Source organism: Chrysemys picta, chromosome 2, assembly GCF_011386835.1.
Source record: "Chrysemys picta bellii isolate R12L10 chromosome 2, ASM1138683v2, whole genome shotgun sequence".
NCBI lineage: Eukaryota > Metazoa > Chordata > Testudines > Emydidae > Chrysemys > Chrysemys picta.
This window is the reverse complement of record NC_088792.1, coordinates 60487517-60505790: the sequence shown is the minus strand read 5'-3', so window position 1 is coordinate 60505790 and position 18274 is coordinate 60487517. Positions and strand designations below refer to the sequence as shown.

The 18274-nt window shown below is 46.8% G+C and overlaps 2 protein-coding genes across 2 annotated transcripts in view; one reads left to right on the top strand and one right to left on the bottom strand.

The window, feature by feature from the left end:
• LOC101931388 (ATP-dependent translocase ABCB1-like) overlaps positions 1-18274 on the bottom strand; it is a 432036-nt gene that overhangs the window by 253205 nt on the left and 160557 nt on the right. The window lies entirely within an intron of this gene.
• On the top strand, positions 244-18191 carry LOC135981321 (ATP-dependent translocase ABCB1-like). Its single transcript, XM_065583284.1, has 7 exons — positions 244-445; positions 13790-13896; positions 15506-15593; positions 15684-15732; positions 16619-16772; positions 17719-17797; positions 17992-18191. Exons 2-7 carry the CDS (start codon positions 13848-13850, stop codon positions 18185-18187), a joined length of 615 nt encoding a protein of 204 aa, XP_065439356.1. The 5' UTR covers positions 244-445; positions 13790-13847; the 3' UTR covers positions 18188-18191.

The following is an 18274-nucleotide window of genomic DNA, read 5'->3' as shown; positions in this document are numbered from 1 at the left end:
TTTCTTCTTGTCCTTCAAACCACAGCAAAACATTTTCCAACACACTGAAGAAGGCCTCAAAATGTGAAGGGATGTCAACTTGTTCTTCATCGGATCACATTCATGCTGTGATTTTCTACTTCCTCCCCCGAGTCGGGGAGGTAACTCTTTTTTTGGGCGGGGGGTAACTGTGGGGAAGGAGTCACTGATAGGAGATGTGGAAAGGGGGCCCCAGAGCATTACCTTGAAACCTGATCCTGCGGTACGTGGAGGAAGGGAAACAAGGTAGCTGAAAACTGGGCGGCGGGAAGCAGCCTGCTGTTTATAAGGGGCAGGGTAACGCGGGCACTGAGGTTTCGGAAGAGCAGCGTCTGGGACACACCGCACCGGGGACTCTGCCTTGGTTAGGGAGTGAAGGCAGGTGTGGGCACTCCGCAGTCACACCCGCTCTGGGAGCAGCGGGCAGGTGAGGCTCAGAACCGCTGGGACGGGGCCAGTCTCCTGCTGCGGAATCTCTCCCATCCCCCGAGATGGTCTTTACCGAGCTGCCTCCACAGTCACACACCCCGCCCCGGGCAGGAGCCGCCTGGGGTCGGCCCAGGGCTGAGCGATGGGGAAGCTCCAGCCGCTCTGGCGCCAGCGGCGTGTCCGAGCAAAGCCCCCGCCCAGCCCCTCCGCGCTCCTCGCTCTCCTCCCACGGGGGCTCAGCGGCGCTCCCCGGCCGCCGCACGCGGGCAGCGGGGCACCTTCCCCGGCAGGAGCGGGGCCGCGTCTCTGGGGGCTGCGCGCTCCATGGCCAATGGCAGCTCGGAGGGATACGCAGCAAGGGAGCCCTGGCCGCTGGGACTGAAAGCAAAGGGATCGTGGCCACTGCGGGGGAATGGGGGTGGGTGAAAGTAAGAGGGTCCGATCCTGTCGGGACCAGACAGGTGTAGTGTATTAAGCTGCTCAGGGTAGGAATGTGCTACTGTCGTAAACTGCTGCCTGGTGTAGCAAATGCCTACAGGTAGCCGTTTCTTGCACTATAGTATATGTGAAACTGCTACCTGTAGAAATGTGCTATCTGTAGCAGTTATTTATAGTACAAATTGTAAGAAACAGCTTTTGTAAAAAGATGCTACTTCCCTCATAGGTCATGTTTTCTAGACCTTACATTTTTTCTTCTCTTCTCTGGACTCAGTACACAATAAGTAGCACATTACTACGGAGAGCACTTTAATACACTACATCTGCTGCCGCTACCGCAGCGGAGCCCCGGGCCGTTTAAATCTCTGCCAGAGCCCCGAGCCCCAGGGTAGCGGCAGCAGCCAGGAGACGCTGGGGCTCTGTCGGTGACGTAAAGGGCCCAGGGCTCCGCTGCGGCCTGGAGCCTCGGGCCCTTTAAATCACTGCTGGAGCCCTGGGCCACCGCCGTTACCCCCGGGGCTCCAGCAGCGGGGCTCAGGCGGAGATTTAAAGGGTCTGGGATGGTAGCGGGGGGCGACTGGGAGCCCCTGGCCCTTTAAATCACCCCTGGAGTCCTGGGAGCTCTGGGAAAGGAGGAGGAAGGCTATGAATAGCTCGGCTTTCCCGCCATGTGGGAGAGACCAATTGGGAAGCAGAGGGGAGAGCAGGTCTGCCTGCAGTCTGCCAGCACAGCACTTCCAGGCCCAGCAACTGGCCTAACTTGTAACCCCAGCCTGCAGAAAAGGCCTAGGAGCGGACAATACTCCTGTCACCGCCTGCCAGCAACGGGACTAGATACCCTGTCTCTCCTGCCATTCACTGCTTCCAGCCTGCCTGCCCTGCAGCCAGCTCACACCAAATCTGGGATTTTAGAACCCATGGGTTCCAAGCTTTAAAGACTATCAGCACTGTCAGAAGGGAGTGGGCGGTTAATCCATATCTAGTGATCCCTAGGCAGTACCTGCTTGCCTGAATCAGTCTCCTGAACATTCAGCCAGAAATGGAACCGGAGGGGGTATCCTGTATTAGGACATGGCTACACTTGCAGATGTAGAGCGCTTTGAGTTAAACCAGCCTTCGGAGAGCGCAGTAGGGAAAGCACTGCAGTCTGTCCACACTGACCACTTCAAGCGCACTGGCGTGGCCACATTTGCGGCACTTGCAGCAGCATTGGGAGTGATGCATTATGGGCAGCTATCCCAGCATGCAAGTGACTGCAACATGCTTTTCAAATGGGGGTGGGGGTGGAGTGTGACAGGGAGAGTGTTGTATGTATGTGGGGGCAGAGAGAGAGTGGGTTTTTGGGGCATGCTGTCTTGTAAATTCAGACAGCACCAGACCTCCTTTCCCCCTTGTTAGGAGGCTTATTCCTTCACCCTCTCACTTCCCTGGTCCTTCTCGCATGAACAGATAGCAACAATACCCGAAGTCCAAAGGCGCAAACAATTCGATATTTATTGGCGTGAACTTCCAGCAAGCATGATTCCAGTTTCCTTCCTCAGTGTCCCCCTTCCCAGGTCTGACACCACAGAACCTTGCCTGTCTCCCTGTTTCCATTCCCTGTTCCCATTCCCCCCCCCCCCTTAGCAAAACGTGATTCCAGTTTCCCCACCCCCAGTCCCTGTTCCCATCCCCCTCCCACTTCCTGATTAACTGCAGACTATATAGTAAAACTTGAGTTCTGCTTAGCTATACCGTAACCAATTATTTTACTGAAATTTAACTAACCAATCCTAACACATTGTAACATGGTTATTTAACCAATTATATCCCACCACCTTAATTGGTTTACACCCAACAAAATTAATTAATACAACAGACAGAAACAATCACAGAATCAGACAGAGATTATACAGACAAACAATAGGGAAAGTGGAGACTACAGTGATAGAACAATACAGAAATGAGGATTTCACATCCCAGCTATTGATAAGTGAGTAGGGTTACCATACGTCCTCTTTTTCCCGGACATGTCCGGCTTTTCGGCAGTCAAACCCCCGTCCGGGGGGAATTGCCAAAAAGCCGAACATGTCCGGGAAAATGGCGGCTCTGTTTAAGAGCCGGGCTGCCTGAACGCTACCGGCTTCGGGCAGCCCCGTGCCTCCAGACCCTGCGCCCCCAGTCGGGCACTTCCCCTCCCGGGCTCCGGCGGCGCAGGGTCTGGAGGCACGGGGCTGCCCGAAGCCAGTAGCGCTCGGGCAGCCCGGCTCCTAAACAGAGCGGGGGCGGCTGGAGCCTCCAGCCGCTGGGGCTCTGTGTAACTGACACAGTGTCAGTTACACAGAGCCGCAGCCGCTGGAGGCTCTGTTTAAGAACCGGGCTGCCCGAGAGCTACCGGCTTCGGGCAGCCCCCTTGCCTCCGGACCCTGCGCCCCCAGCCGGGCACTTCCCCTCCCGGGCTCCGGCGGCGCAGGGTCCGGAGGCACGGGGGCTGCCCGAAGCCGGTAGCGCTGGGGCAGCCCGGCTCTTAGAGCCTAAGAGGAGCAGAGCCTCCAGCTGCGGGGGGTCTGCTCCTCTTCGGCTCTGTGTAACTTATACAGTGTAAGTTACGCAGAGCCGCCGGAGCCCCGGAGGGGAAGTGCCCGGCTGGGGGCGCAGGGTCCGGAGGCATAGGGGCTGCCCAAAGCCCGAGCGCTACCGGCTTCACGGTTTGCTGGGCAGCCTCCAGACCCTGCGCCCCCGGCTGGGCGCTTCCCCTCCCAGGCTCCAGCTGCGCTGGGGAAGCGCCGGCTGGGGGCGCAGGGTCTGGGGGCTGCCCGGCAAACCGTGAAGCTGGTAGCACTGGGGCAGCCCTTTCCCCCTGGCTGGGAGTGGGAGGGAGGAGGGGGCGGAATTAGGGTGGGGGAAGGGGCGGAGTTGGGGCGGGGCTAGGGGTGGGGAAATGGGCGGGGCCATGGCCCGTGGAGGGTCCTCTTTTTTTATTTATGAGATATGGTAACCCTATAAGTGAGTTCTTGCCAGACAGGATGCTATCAAACTAAGTTTCCTTTTACATCTTCTAGGCTCTTCCCTTTCTCTGGAGGTGATAGGAATAGCAGGACAGGATTGTATTCCTAACAGCCCAATAGCACCTTCTTTCCATGTGACTAGTTTGGAATGTGAAGATGTGACCGTTCACTTCTCAGCGTATGGCTGCCTCTGCTGCTTAGCCAAAGGCCTACTTAGCCTAAGAATAGAGCCTCAGACTGTCACAGTACGAGAAGGCTCTTACACAGACAGACAGTGATTTTGATTCTTTCTTTTATACCTCTATAACTAGTTAAGTGATAAGAATAGGGTTACCATTCGTCCGGATTCCCCCGGACATGTCCGGCTTTTTGAGCTAAAAATAGTGTCCGGGGGGAATTTGTAAATGTCCAGACTTCCCTTCCCCCTCCCCCCCCACATGCAGAGCATGCGTGGCTAATAGGGCAGCCGGCTGGATGGTGCCACTTACATGGGGCTCCGACAGCCAGAGAGAGCCCCTCCTCCGCTTCCCCTGCAGCAGAGATCACTCCCTCCCTCCCTCCCTCCTTCCCTCCCTGCATTCACAGATCGCCTCCGGCAGTCTGGAGCTCCTCCCCCGCTCCTCCTCCCCTGCTGCCCAGCGTGCCGGGACGTGCGGCAGGTTAAGGGGCCCAGGGGCTTGGAGAAGGGGCAGGGAGGTTCTGGAGGGGGCAGTCAAAAGATGGGGGGGGTTGGGAGTTCGGGGGGGGGCTTTCTGGGGGGCGTGTGGATAAGGTTTTGGGCAGTCAGGGTACAGGTAGGGGGTAGGGTCCTGGGGGGCAGTTAGGGTGGGAGGATCTTAGGAGGGGGCAGTTAGGGGACAAGGAACAGGGATGCTTAGGTAGGGGGTGGGATTCTGGAGGGCAGTTAGGAGCAGGGGTCCTAGGAGGGGGCAGTCAAGGGACAAGGAGCGGGGGGGGTGTTTGGGAGTTCTTGGGGGGGCTGTCAGGTGGCAGGGGTGGGGAGAGGGATCGGAGCAGTCAGGGAACAGGGAGCAGAGGGGTTTAGATGGGTCGGAGTTCTGGGGGGGGGGCTGTCAGGGGGGTGGGAGTGGTTGGATGGGGCGTGGGAGTCCCAGGGGTCTGTCTGGGGGTGGGGGTGTGGTTAAGGGTTGGGGCAGTCAGGGTACAGGTAGGGGGTAGGGTCCTAGGGGGCCAGTTAGGATGGGGGGAGGGTCTCAGGAGGGGGAAGTCGGGGGACAAGAGACAAGAGGCTCTCTTAATGGCTCTCCATGCGTCTCTGGACCCTCTCAACTGTCGGGCTTGGACGGAAACATTGCCTGAGGGTAGTGAGAGAATGGGTTATCGGTGAGGTGGGGGTGGGCGTGAGCCCGGTCAATAGGGGCAACCCCTACCAAGATCTGAGCCTTTTCTCACACGCCCGTTAGAGCTCGACATTATGCTGTTTGGGACCCCTCTTTGAGGAAAGCCTCTGGATTGCAAGTCCAACCACTACCTCCTCGTGGTGAGAGTCGGTAACTGGCTTGGATAGCCAGGCGGATTGCGGAGGACGAACCCACATCCCACATTCAGTGGGGTGTGGGACGGGTTGGGCAGCCCCATATGGTGCCACATGGATGCCCCCCTGGTAAGGGTAGCCTCCCCCAGGTACGGGTTGACTCCCCCTGGTAAGGGTTAGATTCCCCCTGGTAAGGGTAGCCTCCCCCGGCACGGGTTAGTTTCCCCCTGGAAAGGGTAAGTTTCCCCCAGGTACGGGTTAGTTTCCCCCTGGAAAGGGTTAGTTTCCCCCTGAGAAGGGTAAATCTTTTAGCTATGGAAAAAAGTATTTTTATACCGGATTGGCGCTGGACCGGGTTAATAATGCCCCCGCTGTTGGCTTTGATGCCCCAGCCGACAGTGTTAAATATATTAGGGGTGTGATCAGGGTCGCTGGACCAATGGATAAAATGGTGTGGACTATAATGAAGTCTCATGAGAATGAGAGTGAGAATCAAGTCCTCCCAGTGGAGCATGGAGAGGAGGTAGAGGAGGATGTTTGTGATGATCGTGGTGAGGAGATTTTATCTATCTTACCGATGGTTTTTACAAGGGACACTTTTAATGATTTAACTATGGACAGTTTTAATCCAGATTTTAAGTATTTAAGTACATTTGATGATCCATATGTTAGGGAATTGGGATATCTTAATGCTCATTTAGTTAATGGGTCTAGTTTATTAAATAGTTTTAGACCAAGTACTGATTTTAATAGGGATCGTAATAAGGATCTTAACAGTACTGGTAGTAATATAAATATATTAGAAAGTAGTTCGTGGAAGGATGGGGTTTTTTATTTAGAGTATCCCGTTGATAGTTTTAATTGTCCAATATGTCCCCAGATATTACCAACATTTGGTAAATGGGCCAAACACATTAATGTGGTTCATAAAAGTAAAGACATACGAGTTGTATGTAGTAAATGTGGAAAATCTTCTCAATATCGTAATATAGCTTGCCACTACCCCAAGTGCATACCCAAGAAGGCGGATACCCCAATGAAGAGCCATACGTGCTCGGTCTGTGGGCTTGGTTTTCATACTAGATCTGGATTGAGCCAACACTGTAGACATAGACACCCTGCTGTGAGGAATGAGCAAAGAAAAGAAGATATGGCTGCTAAAAGTAAGATCAAAGAGGGATCGATTAGATCTCGTATATGGACCAAAGATGAGGTTGCGCAGCTTATACAGTTGGAAAGGAAATATATTGGGAAAAGGAATATAAGTAAATGTATTGAGAGCGAGATGAGGACCAAAACGAATAAACAAATATCAGATAAAAGACGAGAATTAGCAAAGAAGAAGTTAGTGGTAACAGGAGATAGGGAGGAAGTGACTGAGGTAGAGGACATTAGAGTAAATATATTAGAAATTCCGCCCCCAAGAGAGAGGATTTTCCCACTAAAAGGACATCCAGAAGTGGATTTAGTGGAGAAAATATGTAAATGGGGAAAACAAAGTAGGGAGGGAAGAGAAATAATAAATAGTTTAGGGGAAATTGAAGGATTATTAAAGGAGGATTTAACAAAAGCTCTCGGATGGGCAATGTTGGAAAAATTATGTTATTCATTAGTAGAGGGAAAGGACCCTAGAAATGAAAGTCAAATAGAGTTGAGGAATAAAGGAAAAGGGAAGATGAGAAAGGAGGGGAGAAGGAAGCAATTTAATGCAAGTAGGAGATATGCTACAAAGAAAGCTAAGTATAAATTCTATCAACAATTATTTGATAAGGATAGAAGAAGATTGACTCGCATTATAATGGGAGAGCCAGATAAGGCTAAGTGTGCTATCCCTATGAAAGAAATTGAGGAATACTATGTAAATATTTTGGGAACAATTGGACATGGTAATATGATAGGGTGGCCATCATCTACAGAGAATGCGGATAATGATATATTAATGAGTCCGATCTCTGTGGATGAGATTAGAATAGCTTTAAGAGAAATAAGAAAAGATAGTGCTCCTGGCCCAGATAAAGTAAAAGTGAGCAATTTGTGGGATATTTTTAATTTAGACTCCTTAATATTTACAAAAATTTTTAATATATGGTTTCTAAATAGACAGGTACCAGATGAATTTAAGAAAAATAGAACAATTTTAATACCAAAGACACAAGATGAGGAGGAAATGAAGAAGTTAACATCTTGGAGACCATTGACAATTGGGTCAGTTTGGATTAGAATCTATACCAAAATATTAGCAAAAAGACTGGTGGAAACAGTTAAGATATGTAGTAGACAAAAAGGGTTTATATCCGCCCCTGGGTGTGAGGAAAATATTGCTATATTAGATAATTTGATTAAAGGGGCTAAACGAAATGGGAATGAAATTGCAATAATGTTTGTAGATCTGGCTAAAGCATTTGATTCTGTGGGACACGGACATATAATAGCCGGGTTGAGAAGATTTGGTATAGATGAACATTTTATAGATATTATTAGGGATCTTTATGATAATTGCACAACTAGGGTATGGGTGGGTGATGAAGCTACTGAGTCTATTTTAATTAGGAGGGGGGTCAAGCAGGGTGACCCGTTGTCCCCAATTTTGTTTAATATTGCTATGGATCCCCTTTTAACTAGATTAGAAGTAGAAGGAAGTGGTTTTTATGTTAAGGGTAATAGTGTCACGTCATTGGCTTTTGCCGATGATGTGGCAATTTTAAGTAGCTCATATAAAGGAATGATCAAAAATTTGGGTATCTTAGAGGAGTTTTGTAAAAATACTAATCTCTCTGTTAATGTGAAGAAAACGAAAGGCTTTCATATTTTAACTAAACATAAAACCTATGTAGTTAATCCTAAGGATAATTGGCAGATAGGGTCAGAGAAGATTGAATATGTTCAACCAGGGGTTTTGAAAAATATTTAGGAGCTAGAATAGATCCCTGGATAGGTGTAGGGGGACCGGTACTTAAAGAAAAATTGAAAGATTGGAGTGAGAATTTAATTAAGGCCCCATTAAAACCGGCCCAAAAAATATTAATTTTACAGACATACATCTTACCGAAGCTATTTTATAATCTTCTTTTAATAGAACCCCCTTTTAATCTTTTAGACGATCTTGATGTGTTAGTTAGAAAAATAGTTAAAGAGATTTTACATTTACCTCAGTGTACCACAGATGGGATATTTTATTCTAGAGGTAGGGATGGTGGTTTAGCTCTCACTAAGTTTAGTGTGCAAATCCCAAATATGTTAATTCGTAAATGGAGCAGACATATTGTCTCGAGAGATGATTGGATGGACCTATCTTATCTATATGCAGGAGAAAATCTTGTGGATAAAATATTGTTATTTAGTGCAGTAACATCTCATCCCAAGAAATGGAGGGAAGAGGAATTTTTAAGATGGTCGGAACTGAGATGTCAGGGAATAGGGATAAAATATTTTTAAAATGATTTAATTAGTAATTCGATTTTTAGAAACTCTAGTAGAGTTAAATCGTCAGCGTATATCGCAGCATTGCAGCTTAGGGCAAATATTTATCCTACTAGGGAGACATTAGCAAGAGGAAGAGGAGGTGTGAATGCTCTTTGTAGATGGTGCGGTAAAGTGCGGGAGACTGTTCCCCATATCTCAGGACAATGTTATAAGACTAAGAATGCTAGGATAAAAAGGCATAATAGAGTAGTGTCTGCAGTTGTAGATAAGGTTGGTAAATTAGGGTGGAAGGCAATAATAGAGCCCCATTTGAGAAATAGTAAGGGTGAGTTAAGAAAGCCGGATATTATATTTATAAAAGGAGATACAGCAGTGGTGGTTGATGTTACAGTGCGATGGGAGGATAATGCCGGAAGTTTGGAACAAGCCCACAGTGAGAAGGTGGCTTATTATCTTGAGTTAGAGGAAGAAATTAAAAACTTAACGGGAGGTAAAAATATCCACTACTTTGGTTTTGTGCTTGGGGCGCATGGCAAGTGGAGTGAAGGGAATAATGATTTGTTACAATTATTGGGAATGGACAGAAGTAAAAATTTTAAGGAGAGTATATGTAGACTTGTTTTATATTCCACTATTGGTATGATGGCTATATTCAGTGACAGGTAAAGATCCCGGAGTTTCCATTCCGTGTATCTTGCCAAAACTAAATTTTAGCTATTTTGGTTTCCATGCTCTAAATTTTCAAATTTTTAATATTGTTTTGAACATTAACATATTTAGTGTTATTTAATATCTGTCCTTCAATAGAATGGTTTTAACTATATAATAAATACTTATTAATGGATGAAATTCCAATTTAAATTATTAGTTTATTTTTTTTTTTAACTACTGGATGTGGATGCGGACTGGCCGCGTATAGTAACCAGGAAAGAGCAGGTAGTCACGCCTGTACATAAATAGAGGGTGGAGTCCTGGGGGGCAGTTAGGGGCAGGGGTCCCAGGAGGGGGCAGTCAGGGGACAAGGAGCGGGGGAAGGGTTGGGAGTTCTGAGGGGGGCAGGAAGTGGGAGGGAGTGGAAGGGGCAGAGGCGGGGCTAGGGCAAGACAGGGGCAGGGCTAGGGCGGGGCTCCTCCCATCCTCTTTTTTGCTTGCTGAAATACGGTACCCCTAGATAAGAATACACGTAAATTCTTAAAGTATAGGCCTTTACAGACAGGCTTGAATATCTATATCCTAACACTCCACCCCTTTTTTTTTTTCTTCTTTTTTCTTTTGGGATCCTTCTGCCCAGGTATCCCTGGAAAAGCATAGGACATATGGCGACACATTTCCTGATAGGGCTAGACATCAAGGTGTCGATATTCCATTTGTGCCACTGCCCCTTGTGTAGTACAGTGCCCTGCACCTTCTCTCGTACGGGCATACCACACCTATTCCAATTAGTGTTCCAGACTTCCCATTAGAGTGGGCCCGAGAAGGTCGGGTCCGGGTTGCCTTGCCCATTGCGGGGTGGGGACGGCTCATTGCATTACTTATAGATTATCTCCATATGCAACATAACAAAAGTACAGTTAACAATACACAATCCACAGCAACACTGAGTCCTGACCACTGCAGTATGGTCCAATATCCGAGCCACCACCAAAACACTGCCTCTCCTCCTTTGACAGGGTTAAGATCTTAATGTGTCCAGTTGCTGGCAGTTGCAACAAGCTGCAACAAGCTGCCCCTGCAGGTTTTGCATGCTTTTGTCCACATCATAAGTCCATTGAACGTCCACAGAGAAATGGGTTATTGTCCAAACCAACTTAACCACTTGGTATGGAATCAGGCAGTGTGCCCCGGTTTGATTATTCACAACAATAAGATTTACAGATCCATTTGTGCTCCAAAGTCCAGATAGCAGCGTGTAGATGTGTGTAGTTTGGTTAGGGGCTGGTGTAATTGTGCCCCTAATAATATGTACATTTTCAGCAAAACACCTTATACACAATACGCCCAATTGTCCACCCCTTGCCATAGGCCATTGATTCTGCTCCTCCATAGTCATAGGAGAGGGGCAGATCCAAATATTCTTTCGATTTACACCATTTTACACACCCCTCCATTGATTCCCAGTGAGCTCCTCCCCTTCTCATTATTCCCATAGGGCTTGTGGGGCCCACCTTAGTTGCTGTTCTATTTCCAGGCACCATGGTAGTTATTACACAGGTGCTGGCCTCCTAGTTGAGAATTTTGCATTCCCATACACATCTCCCCTCCAGGTCAGCCTTTTGAAGCCATCCCCCACCCACGTCATGCTAGAAACAAGACAAACACCACAGACAAACAACACAAAACATAGATCCATGGTATTTTAGGTTATTCTTCTGCTGGCGCCAGCATGCTTGTAGAGTGTCTGAAAAATAAAAGAAATAATTTCCACCCCCTCTGGTGGGGACAGATTATTGCTTAATAATAATACCAATTCCTTTTACAAATTTCCTTGCTAATTGCAGGAAAAACAGAAGAATTACCTCCAGGCTGTCCTTATTTTGTTCTATAGTCAGGCTAGTGAATTATCCCACTCACTGGTCATTTATGACATTTATGAGGTGATGTGCCTCAGTTTCCCCTCTTGTACAACAGAGCAGGTTTGCAATAGTTTCTCTGCTGTACCAAGCTTTACGTTTATTCTCAGGTAATAGCTGAGAGACAGCTTCAGATTTCTGCTCTGTACACACACACACACACACACACACACACACACACACACCCCTTAGGGTTAACTAGGGTTACCATACGTCCTCTTTTTCCCGGACATGTCCGGCTTTTCGGCAGTCAAACCCCTGTCCGGGGGGAAATTGCCAAAAAGCCGAACATGTCCGGGAAAATGGCGGCTCTGCTCCTCCCTGACTCTTCGGCTCTGTTTAAGAGCCGGGCTGCCTGAGCGCTACTGGCTTCGGGCAGCCCCTGTGCCTCCAGACCCTGCGCCCCCAGCTGGGCACTTCCCCTCCCGGGCTCCGGAGGCACGGGGGCTGCCCGAAGCCGGTAGCACTCGGGCAGCCCGGCTCTTAAATAGAGCCGAAGAGTCGGGGAGGAGCAGAGCCCCCGCGGCTGGAGGCTCTGCTCCTCTTCGTCTCTGTTTAAGAGCCAGGCTGCCCGAGCGCCACCGGCTTTGGACAGCCCCCATGCCTCCGGACCCTGCGCCGCCGGAGCCCGGGAGGGGAAGTGCCCGGCTGGGGGCGCAGGGTCCGGAGGCATAGGGGCTGCCCAAAGCCCGAGCACTACCGGCTTCACGGTTTGCCGGGCAGCCTCCAGACCCTGTGCCCCCAGCTGGGCGCTTCCCCTCCCGGGCTCCAGCTGCGCTGGGGAAGCGCCGGCTGGGGACGCAGGGTCTGGGGGCTGCCCGGCAAACCCTGAAGCCGGTAGCGCTGGGGCAGCCCTTTCCCCCTGGCTGGGAGTGGGAGGGAGGAGGGGGCGGAGTTAGGGTGGGGAAGGGGCGGAGTTGGGGCGGGGCTAGGGTGGGGAAATGGGTGGGGCCAGGGCCCATGGAGGGTCCTCTTTTTTTATTTATTAGATATGGTAACCCTAGGTTAACTTGTCCCCCTTATTTTCAGGCTTGACTTGTTTTTTCACCTCCTTATTCTGGAGGGCCATAATCTGAGTCTTCTAGTAGCTTGTTTGCTGACCAGATGTATTCATTATTTGCAGGTTCTTTGTGCTGCTACTTATGGGCAGTTTCCTCCTTCCCCCATCAGCTAAGTAATTTGCATCCACACAGAGGCTTTCTTGGCTTGGCAAAGCTATCAGCAGCTCAGAGAGTGTCTTAAAAGGAACACATTTCACTTCCACCAGAGTTCTGATTACTTTTCACTTTCATCTCCTGCTCCAAAACATAAAGAGATCTGAAAAATAAAGCACAATCTCTTGTGGCTCCTTTTGGAGCCCTAATAGGATTTTAATTAAGTACCATGTTTTGTTTGCATTTCTTTTACCCCTTTTCCAATATACACTGCACATGTCCTGGGAAATAGTTTAACCTCCATAACATTATATTAGCCATATTAATTTTACACAAGGTGTAACTGCCTCCCCCGTGCCCACAGAGTTTTCATGCACCCTCAAAGTGACAGTCTGATCCCCCAGAGCCACCCCAAGGCTCAGTGTTCCCATCATTGCTCCCCTCTTCCTTTTCCTATGCACACACACAAAATTATCTTTTGCCTAACATCCCTTGCACTGTGACTACTTTTTTACACAACTGTACCCCGATTACACTTCCATCTTGTACAACCAGAGACAGCCAGTGGCAGTCAAGTTCAGTTCCAATAGAAACCCCTGACATTCCTTTAGTGATTTTGATTACATTACCCAATAGTCAAATAATTTTGATCAGATTATTCCTCCGCCTGCTGCCTGCAGCTGTCCTTTATAGACCATTTCTGTGGGAAAAGGGCCCATTTTCCCTCAGAATAGCTGTCAAGGCTTCTGGGGACAGAAGCATCGTGGTGGTAGTAGCCACTCTACCTGACCCCCTGATATAATTTAATTACCATCACGAGAGTTCGCTATACCCCCTCCAAGCAGCTGCGTGGACTGTTGGGGAGGGGGACTTACAGGCTGCTACTCACCTATCTGATGCGATGCATCAGAGTCAACGGCACCAAGATGTTAGGAGGCTTATTCCTTCACCCTCTCACTTCCCTGGTCCTTCTCGCATGAACAGAAAGCAACAATACCTGAAGCTCAGGGGTTTGGAATGTGCCTATCACTAACCTATAAAGAGAGAGCAGGGCCTGCCTAGGCCTAAAGGGGAGTGCTTGTATTGCCTATGGACACTGGAGTTGGGGAGCTGACCCCCATCAGGCACAGACAAGGCTTTCTTGTGCTAAGGGCAGGTGGCCACAGTTAATACAATTAAACAAACAATTAATAAAGAAACATAAACATATCTTAATGTGAACTCTTTGAATGGCTATTGTCTCTGAAAGGTTGTGCTGTTTTCTTGTGTATGCAGATTTTACCAAAAGTGATTTACTTCTGCAAGTCTAATAACCATACAACAGAATAACACAATGAAGGATGATTTCATAAATTACACAGAAAAGGAACCACTTGATCCTAGTAAGTTTTTCGGTTCGTTATTTCTTCTTTTGAATGTTAGGCTAGCTGTTGGAAGGATGTACTCCATTGCCACGAAACTAAGCCACATTTTGAATCTTGTCTGGTAGCCATGAGGGATTTCAATGGAAAAACAGATCAGCCCTCCCATCGTCCTCCACAAATAATGCTACTCTGGCTATTAAGCTTTCTTCTGTGGTGTCTTTACCCGGACCCTTCTTGGGGATCTCTGTGGAGGAAACGGCATTCGGAAAATATTCTTAGCTAGCACTGAATACATGTATTCTCTTTTAACTTAATCACAGCACTGGCTGGGCGTAGCTCTGTGTGGCCTTTCTATCAACTTAAGTGACCCTGGTGTATCTAGTGAGGCACTCTAGCTTAAAAATAACTAAGGCTCCCATCCGGTGAGCATTTATGCACATGAGTAGTCCCATTGAGTTTCAATGTGGCCGCTCACATGCCTAAAGTTATTTACATGCATCAGCAATGGGGCCTAAGCGTGAAAATGCTCCACTATGCATCTGAAGAAATGAGGTTTTTTCCTACGAAAGCTTATGCCCAAATAAATCTGCTCGTCTTTAAGGTGCCACCGGGCTCCTTGTTGTTTTTGTGAATACAGACTAACATGCCTATTCCCTGATACATGCTCCACTATGTGAGTCAGAAACTAGTTAACTGAATTTGAATTGTTATATAATCAAAGCAAACATAATAGCGTCCTGTAAGTCTCTACAAAGGTGTTCTAAAAACTAGTGATGGAAAACACAGTAGTTATAGTTCAGGTTGAGATAGGATAGACAGCTGGTGTGTTGTGACCATCTTTTATCCTATAGTTCACAGTCACCTCACTATTCCGTTGTGATTCCTCTGTCTGTTTCTTTCATCCACTTGTTATTTCTCATCTTATTCCTTGATTATAAACTCTTTTGAGTGGAGATCCTCGTTTTTTGCTTGTCTTTGTATAGCCATAGCACAGTAGGGTTGAGGCCTTTAGGTACCAACAAATAATAAGTATGCCTGTTCCACTCTAAGGCCCCAATCCTGCAAAGACAAAGGCCTGGTCTACACCTAAAAGTTAGGTCCTCCTAGCTACGTTTCTCAGAGGTGTGAAAAATTCATGCCCTTGGGAGACATAGATAAGCCAACCTAAGCCCCAATGTAGACACCATTAGGTTGACAGAAGAACTCTTCCATCAACCTAGCAGGTGGATTCACTAATCCCTTCCATCATTGTAGTAAGTGTATATGCTACAGAGAGCATAGCTGCAGCTGTGCCACTGTAGCACTTCTAGTGTAGACATACACTTAGGCATACCCTCAGTTTTTGCAAGACTGAGGCCCAAGTTAGTCTTTAATGACTTCCCTTAAAATTAGTTTTTTGGGCTGAAAATGATGTTTGTTCTCAGCTTGGATGTGATTTTTGGGGAGGAAAAAATTGAAAGTTACTGAGTTGTTTCAAGAGCATGAGAAAAACGTGGTTTTCCTGCTTTAAAAAAATTAACTGTTTTGGTGCTCCGATAATTCAGAAAGGGATTTAGTGTGCTTCATAAGAAGCTGACTTAAAAGACCTTACTATTTGTGAAAGCAAAACCTACTTTCCCCTCCACAGGATCTGCAAGGAATGGCTATGGCAATCCTACTTTCCAACATGATGAAAAACCTGAGCAAAATGACAAGTTAAAAAAGAACAAGAAAAAGTAGGGTTTCCTTGATCTTAATATGCTGTTAAATTTCTTGCCCTGCCTTTCAAGAAAGGGCCTGGATTAATTTTGCATTGATCTCTTTAGAAAGAAAAATGAGAAGTCAAAGGAAAAGATGGTTGGCGTTTTGAAATTGGTTAGTGCATAGTTTATTGGTTTGATTTTTATTTCTCATTGTTCCTTTTCTTTGCCTGTTGTACGTTATGGTGACAGACTAATGTGCAACCACAATACTGCATTTCGAAAGGGAGGAAAGAGGTCAGTGCAAAACTTAGTATTGCCGCACAGCCATTTTTGTGCGTTGATCTCAGGCTTCCCTCTTTAAAAATATGGCCTGTTGTGCAAAGTTGCCCCCACAGCTAAGTGCCAGTGTTTGATGATGTTTCAGCACTAGCACCAGGACGGAGTGAAATTCACCCATGTTAAGGACTGAAGTGAAGCATGTGTGGTAAGTAGGGCCTTGCCCTGGCTCTCTCAACTGGAGATAATTTTACCATTAGTGCATAATATCTCATGAATTATCCAGGGAAACAAGTGCTGTGTTTTTCTTAAATGTGATAACTGCTACATACCCATTTCTATTGGTAGGCAGCAGCCAAATATTTGTCAACTACCTGTTCTTGTTTACATTTTAAATGCACTGAGTAAATATGGGATGTAGCAGAATGCACACAGGGAGGCAGTGAGTTGCACAGGCGATGTTATCACTTTGTGAAAAATGTAAGATAGATGCTTTTTCCTGCAGATTAGGGGATTCATCCTGCCATTCTGCCAACATGTCCTAAGTCCCTCAATAAAAACTGGCCTAAAACTGTGTGTAAGCTTTTTCAAAGTGTATTCCAAATGCTGTGTTTGCCTTCACAGTACCTAATTCATTGCTTCATAAAGTGTTTTGGGATACCCAAATTGAGAATGGTGCTATGTAAAATCAAATCCTATTCTATATGTCTTAGTAGGATATTGTCACAATTATGTGAATTTGTCAACCTTCAATTAATACCCTTTTCTTTATATTCATGTAGTTTGGGTATGCTGATTGGCTGGATATCATTTTGATGATAATAGGCTTGATTGCAGCTGTTGCAAATGGAACAGTGCACCCACTTATTATCATTGTCACTGGAGAGATGACAAACAGATTTGTGATGATTGGCCAAGCAGTAAATATGTCTTCAGGTAAAAAAAGTTTATTCAACTTCTGAAAATATTTGTTAGGGTCTCTTATTTACTAGATTGGTAGATGTTCAGGATGGAGTGCTGCTGTGGTGTTAAAGCCAGGAAGAGCATAGTGAATTCTGAGGAGTCCTTCCTTTTTACCCTGCTGTATAGTACAGTAGCAAACTAGACACTTGATAAATTACAGAGCAGTACATTTGGTAACTATAAAATGATTTACTACTTTCTATAGCTTATAGTTAATCCATGGAATTCACTGTCCCAGGAGGTCAGCAAATCAAGTTCTGTGATTGGATTTTTAAAACAACAAAATAGAACCATTAATACTATTTTGCCTCTGTATGAGCTAAGCTTATGATAAGGGCAATCATAACTTACCCTAAAATATATGTGCTGACATCTGGAAAGGGTCTCCTATTTCTCCCAGTTCTGAACAGTTTTGCACATTTGGTTAGGTGCATTATTAGTGAAATTTACCTTTTTGCAGACAGCCAGCAAAAGGTTGAGCCACCACTTGGACCACATTTGGGTTTTGAGGCTTGGGTAGAACCTCAGTGGTGCATAAAAGTCGGAGTTATGGTGTTGGCCTGGATGAATTTTGCCTTATGTGAGGTAGAAGGGGGAGTTATCAACTTCTGAAAAATCAGATATTGGCCACTGTTGGAATCCGAAGGTCAGATCAGATGAAGCTATGATCTTACCAGTGCCCTTTGACGTAGTGAGCTAAATCCATGACATCACTGTACAGTAACTCTCTGAGCTGACTCAGAAGTTTCCCCTGTTTGATCCTCCACTGGAAGGATGATGGCCACCATGAAAGTTAAATCTACAGAGCTGTTGCAGGGAGTGTGGTGTCATACAAAACACCCATAAGATTATGGTCTTAAACAGCCATGATTTCTTTTATGCCTGTTCTAATAAAACTGAATATTTTTCTTTGTTACAGTTAATCTTTCAGCTGTGATGAATAGTAACTCTACTTGTCCAGCAATTCCAGGTTTGGATATAGAAGCTGAAATGAGCAGGTAAGAACCTCTGCAATTATTTCCATAAGAATAGCACAGTGTAGTTTCTGTATTTTTTTGTCCATTAGGCTGTAAGCCAAATTTGACCCTCAATTACATCCCACTGGCTTGAGCAGGGTTGAACGTGACCTGATGTGTCTAACTTGTCTTGCAAGATGCAATTGACCTTATGGACTTTTATTGTTTTACTACAGGTTTGCCTACTACTATGTGGGTATTTCCTTTGCTGTAATGATACTGAGCACCATCCAAGTCTGGACATTTTTGACCTCAGCTGCAAGACAGACAGCAAGAATCCGACAAAAGTTTTTTTTTGCAATACTTCACCAGGAGATGGCTTGGTTTGATACCAGCCAGATTGGAATGTTGAACACCCGACTGACACAGTGAGAAGGCTCTATTTATCTGTGCATCAGGAACATGAACCAAAAAGAAGACTGATGTTTACCTTTATAGAATTAGCTACAGGGGATTTCC

Bases quoted from the DNA above. Each gene is read 5' to 3' on its own strand.
- LOC135981321 (XM_065583284.1), top strand. From the start codon at position 13,848: ATGAAGGATGATTTCATAAATTACACAGAAAAGGAACCACTTGATCCT. The intron at 13,897-15,505 runs GTAAGTTTTTCG...TCCCCTCCACAG, and splicing joins AAAGGAACCACTTGATCCTA to GATCTGCAAGGAATGGCTAT. The intron at 16,773-17,718 runs GTAAAAAAAGTT...TCTTTGTTACAG, and splicing joins AGCAGTAAATATGTCTTCAG to TTAATCTTTCAGCTGTGATG.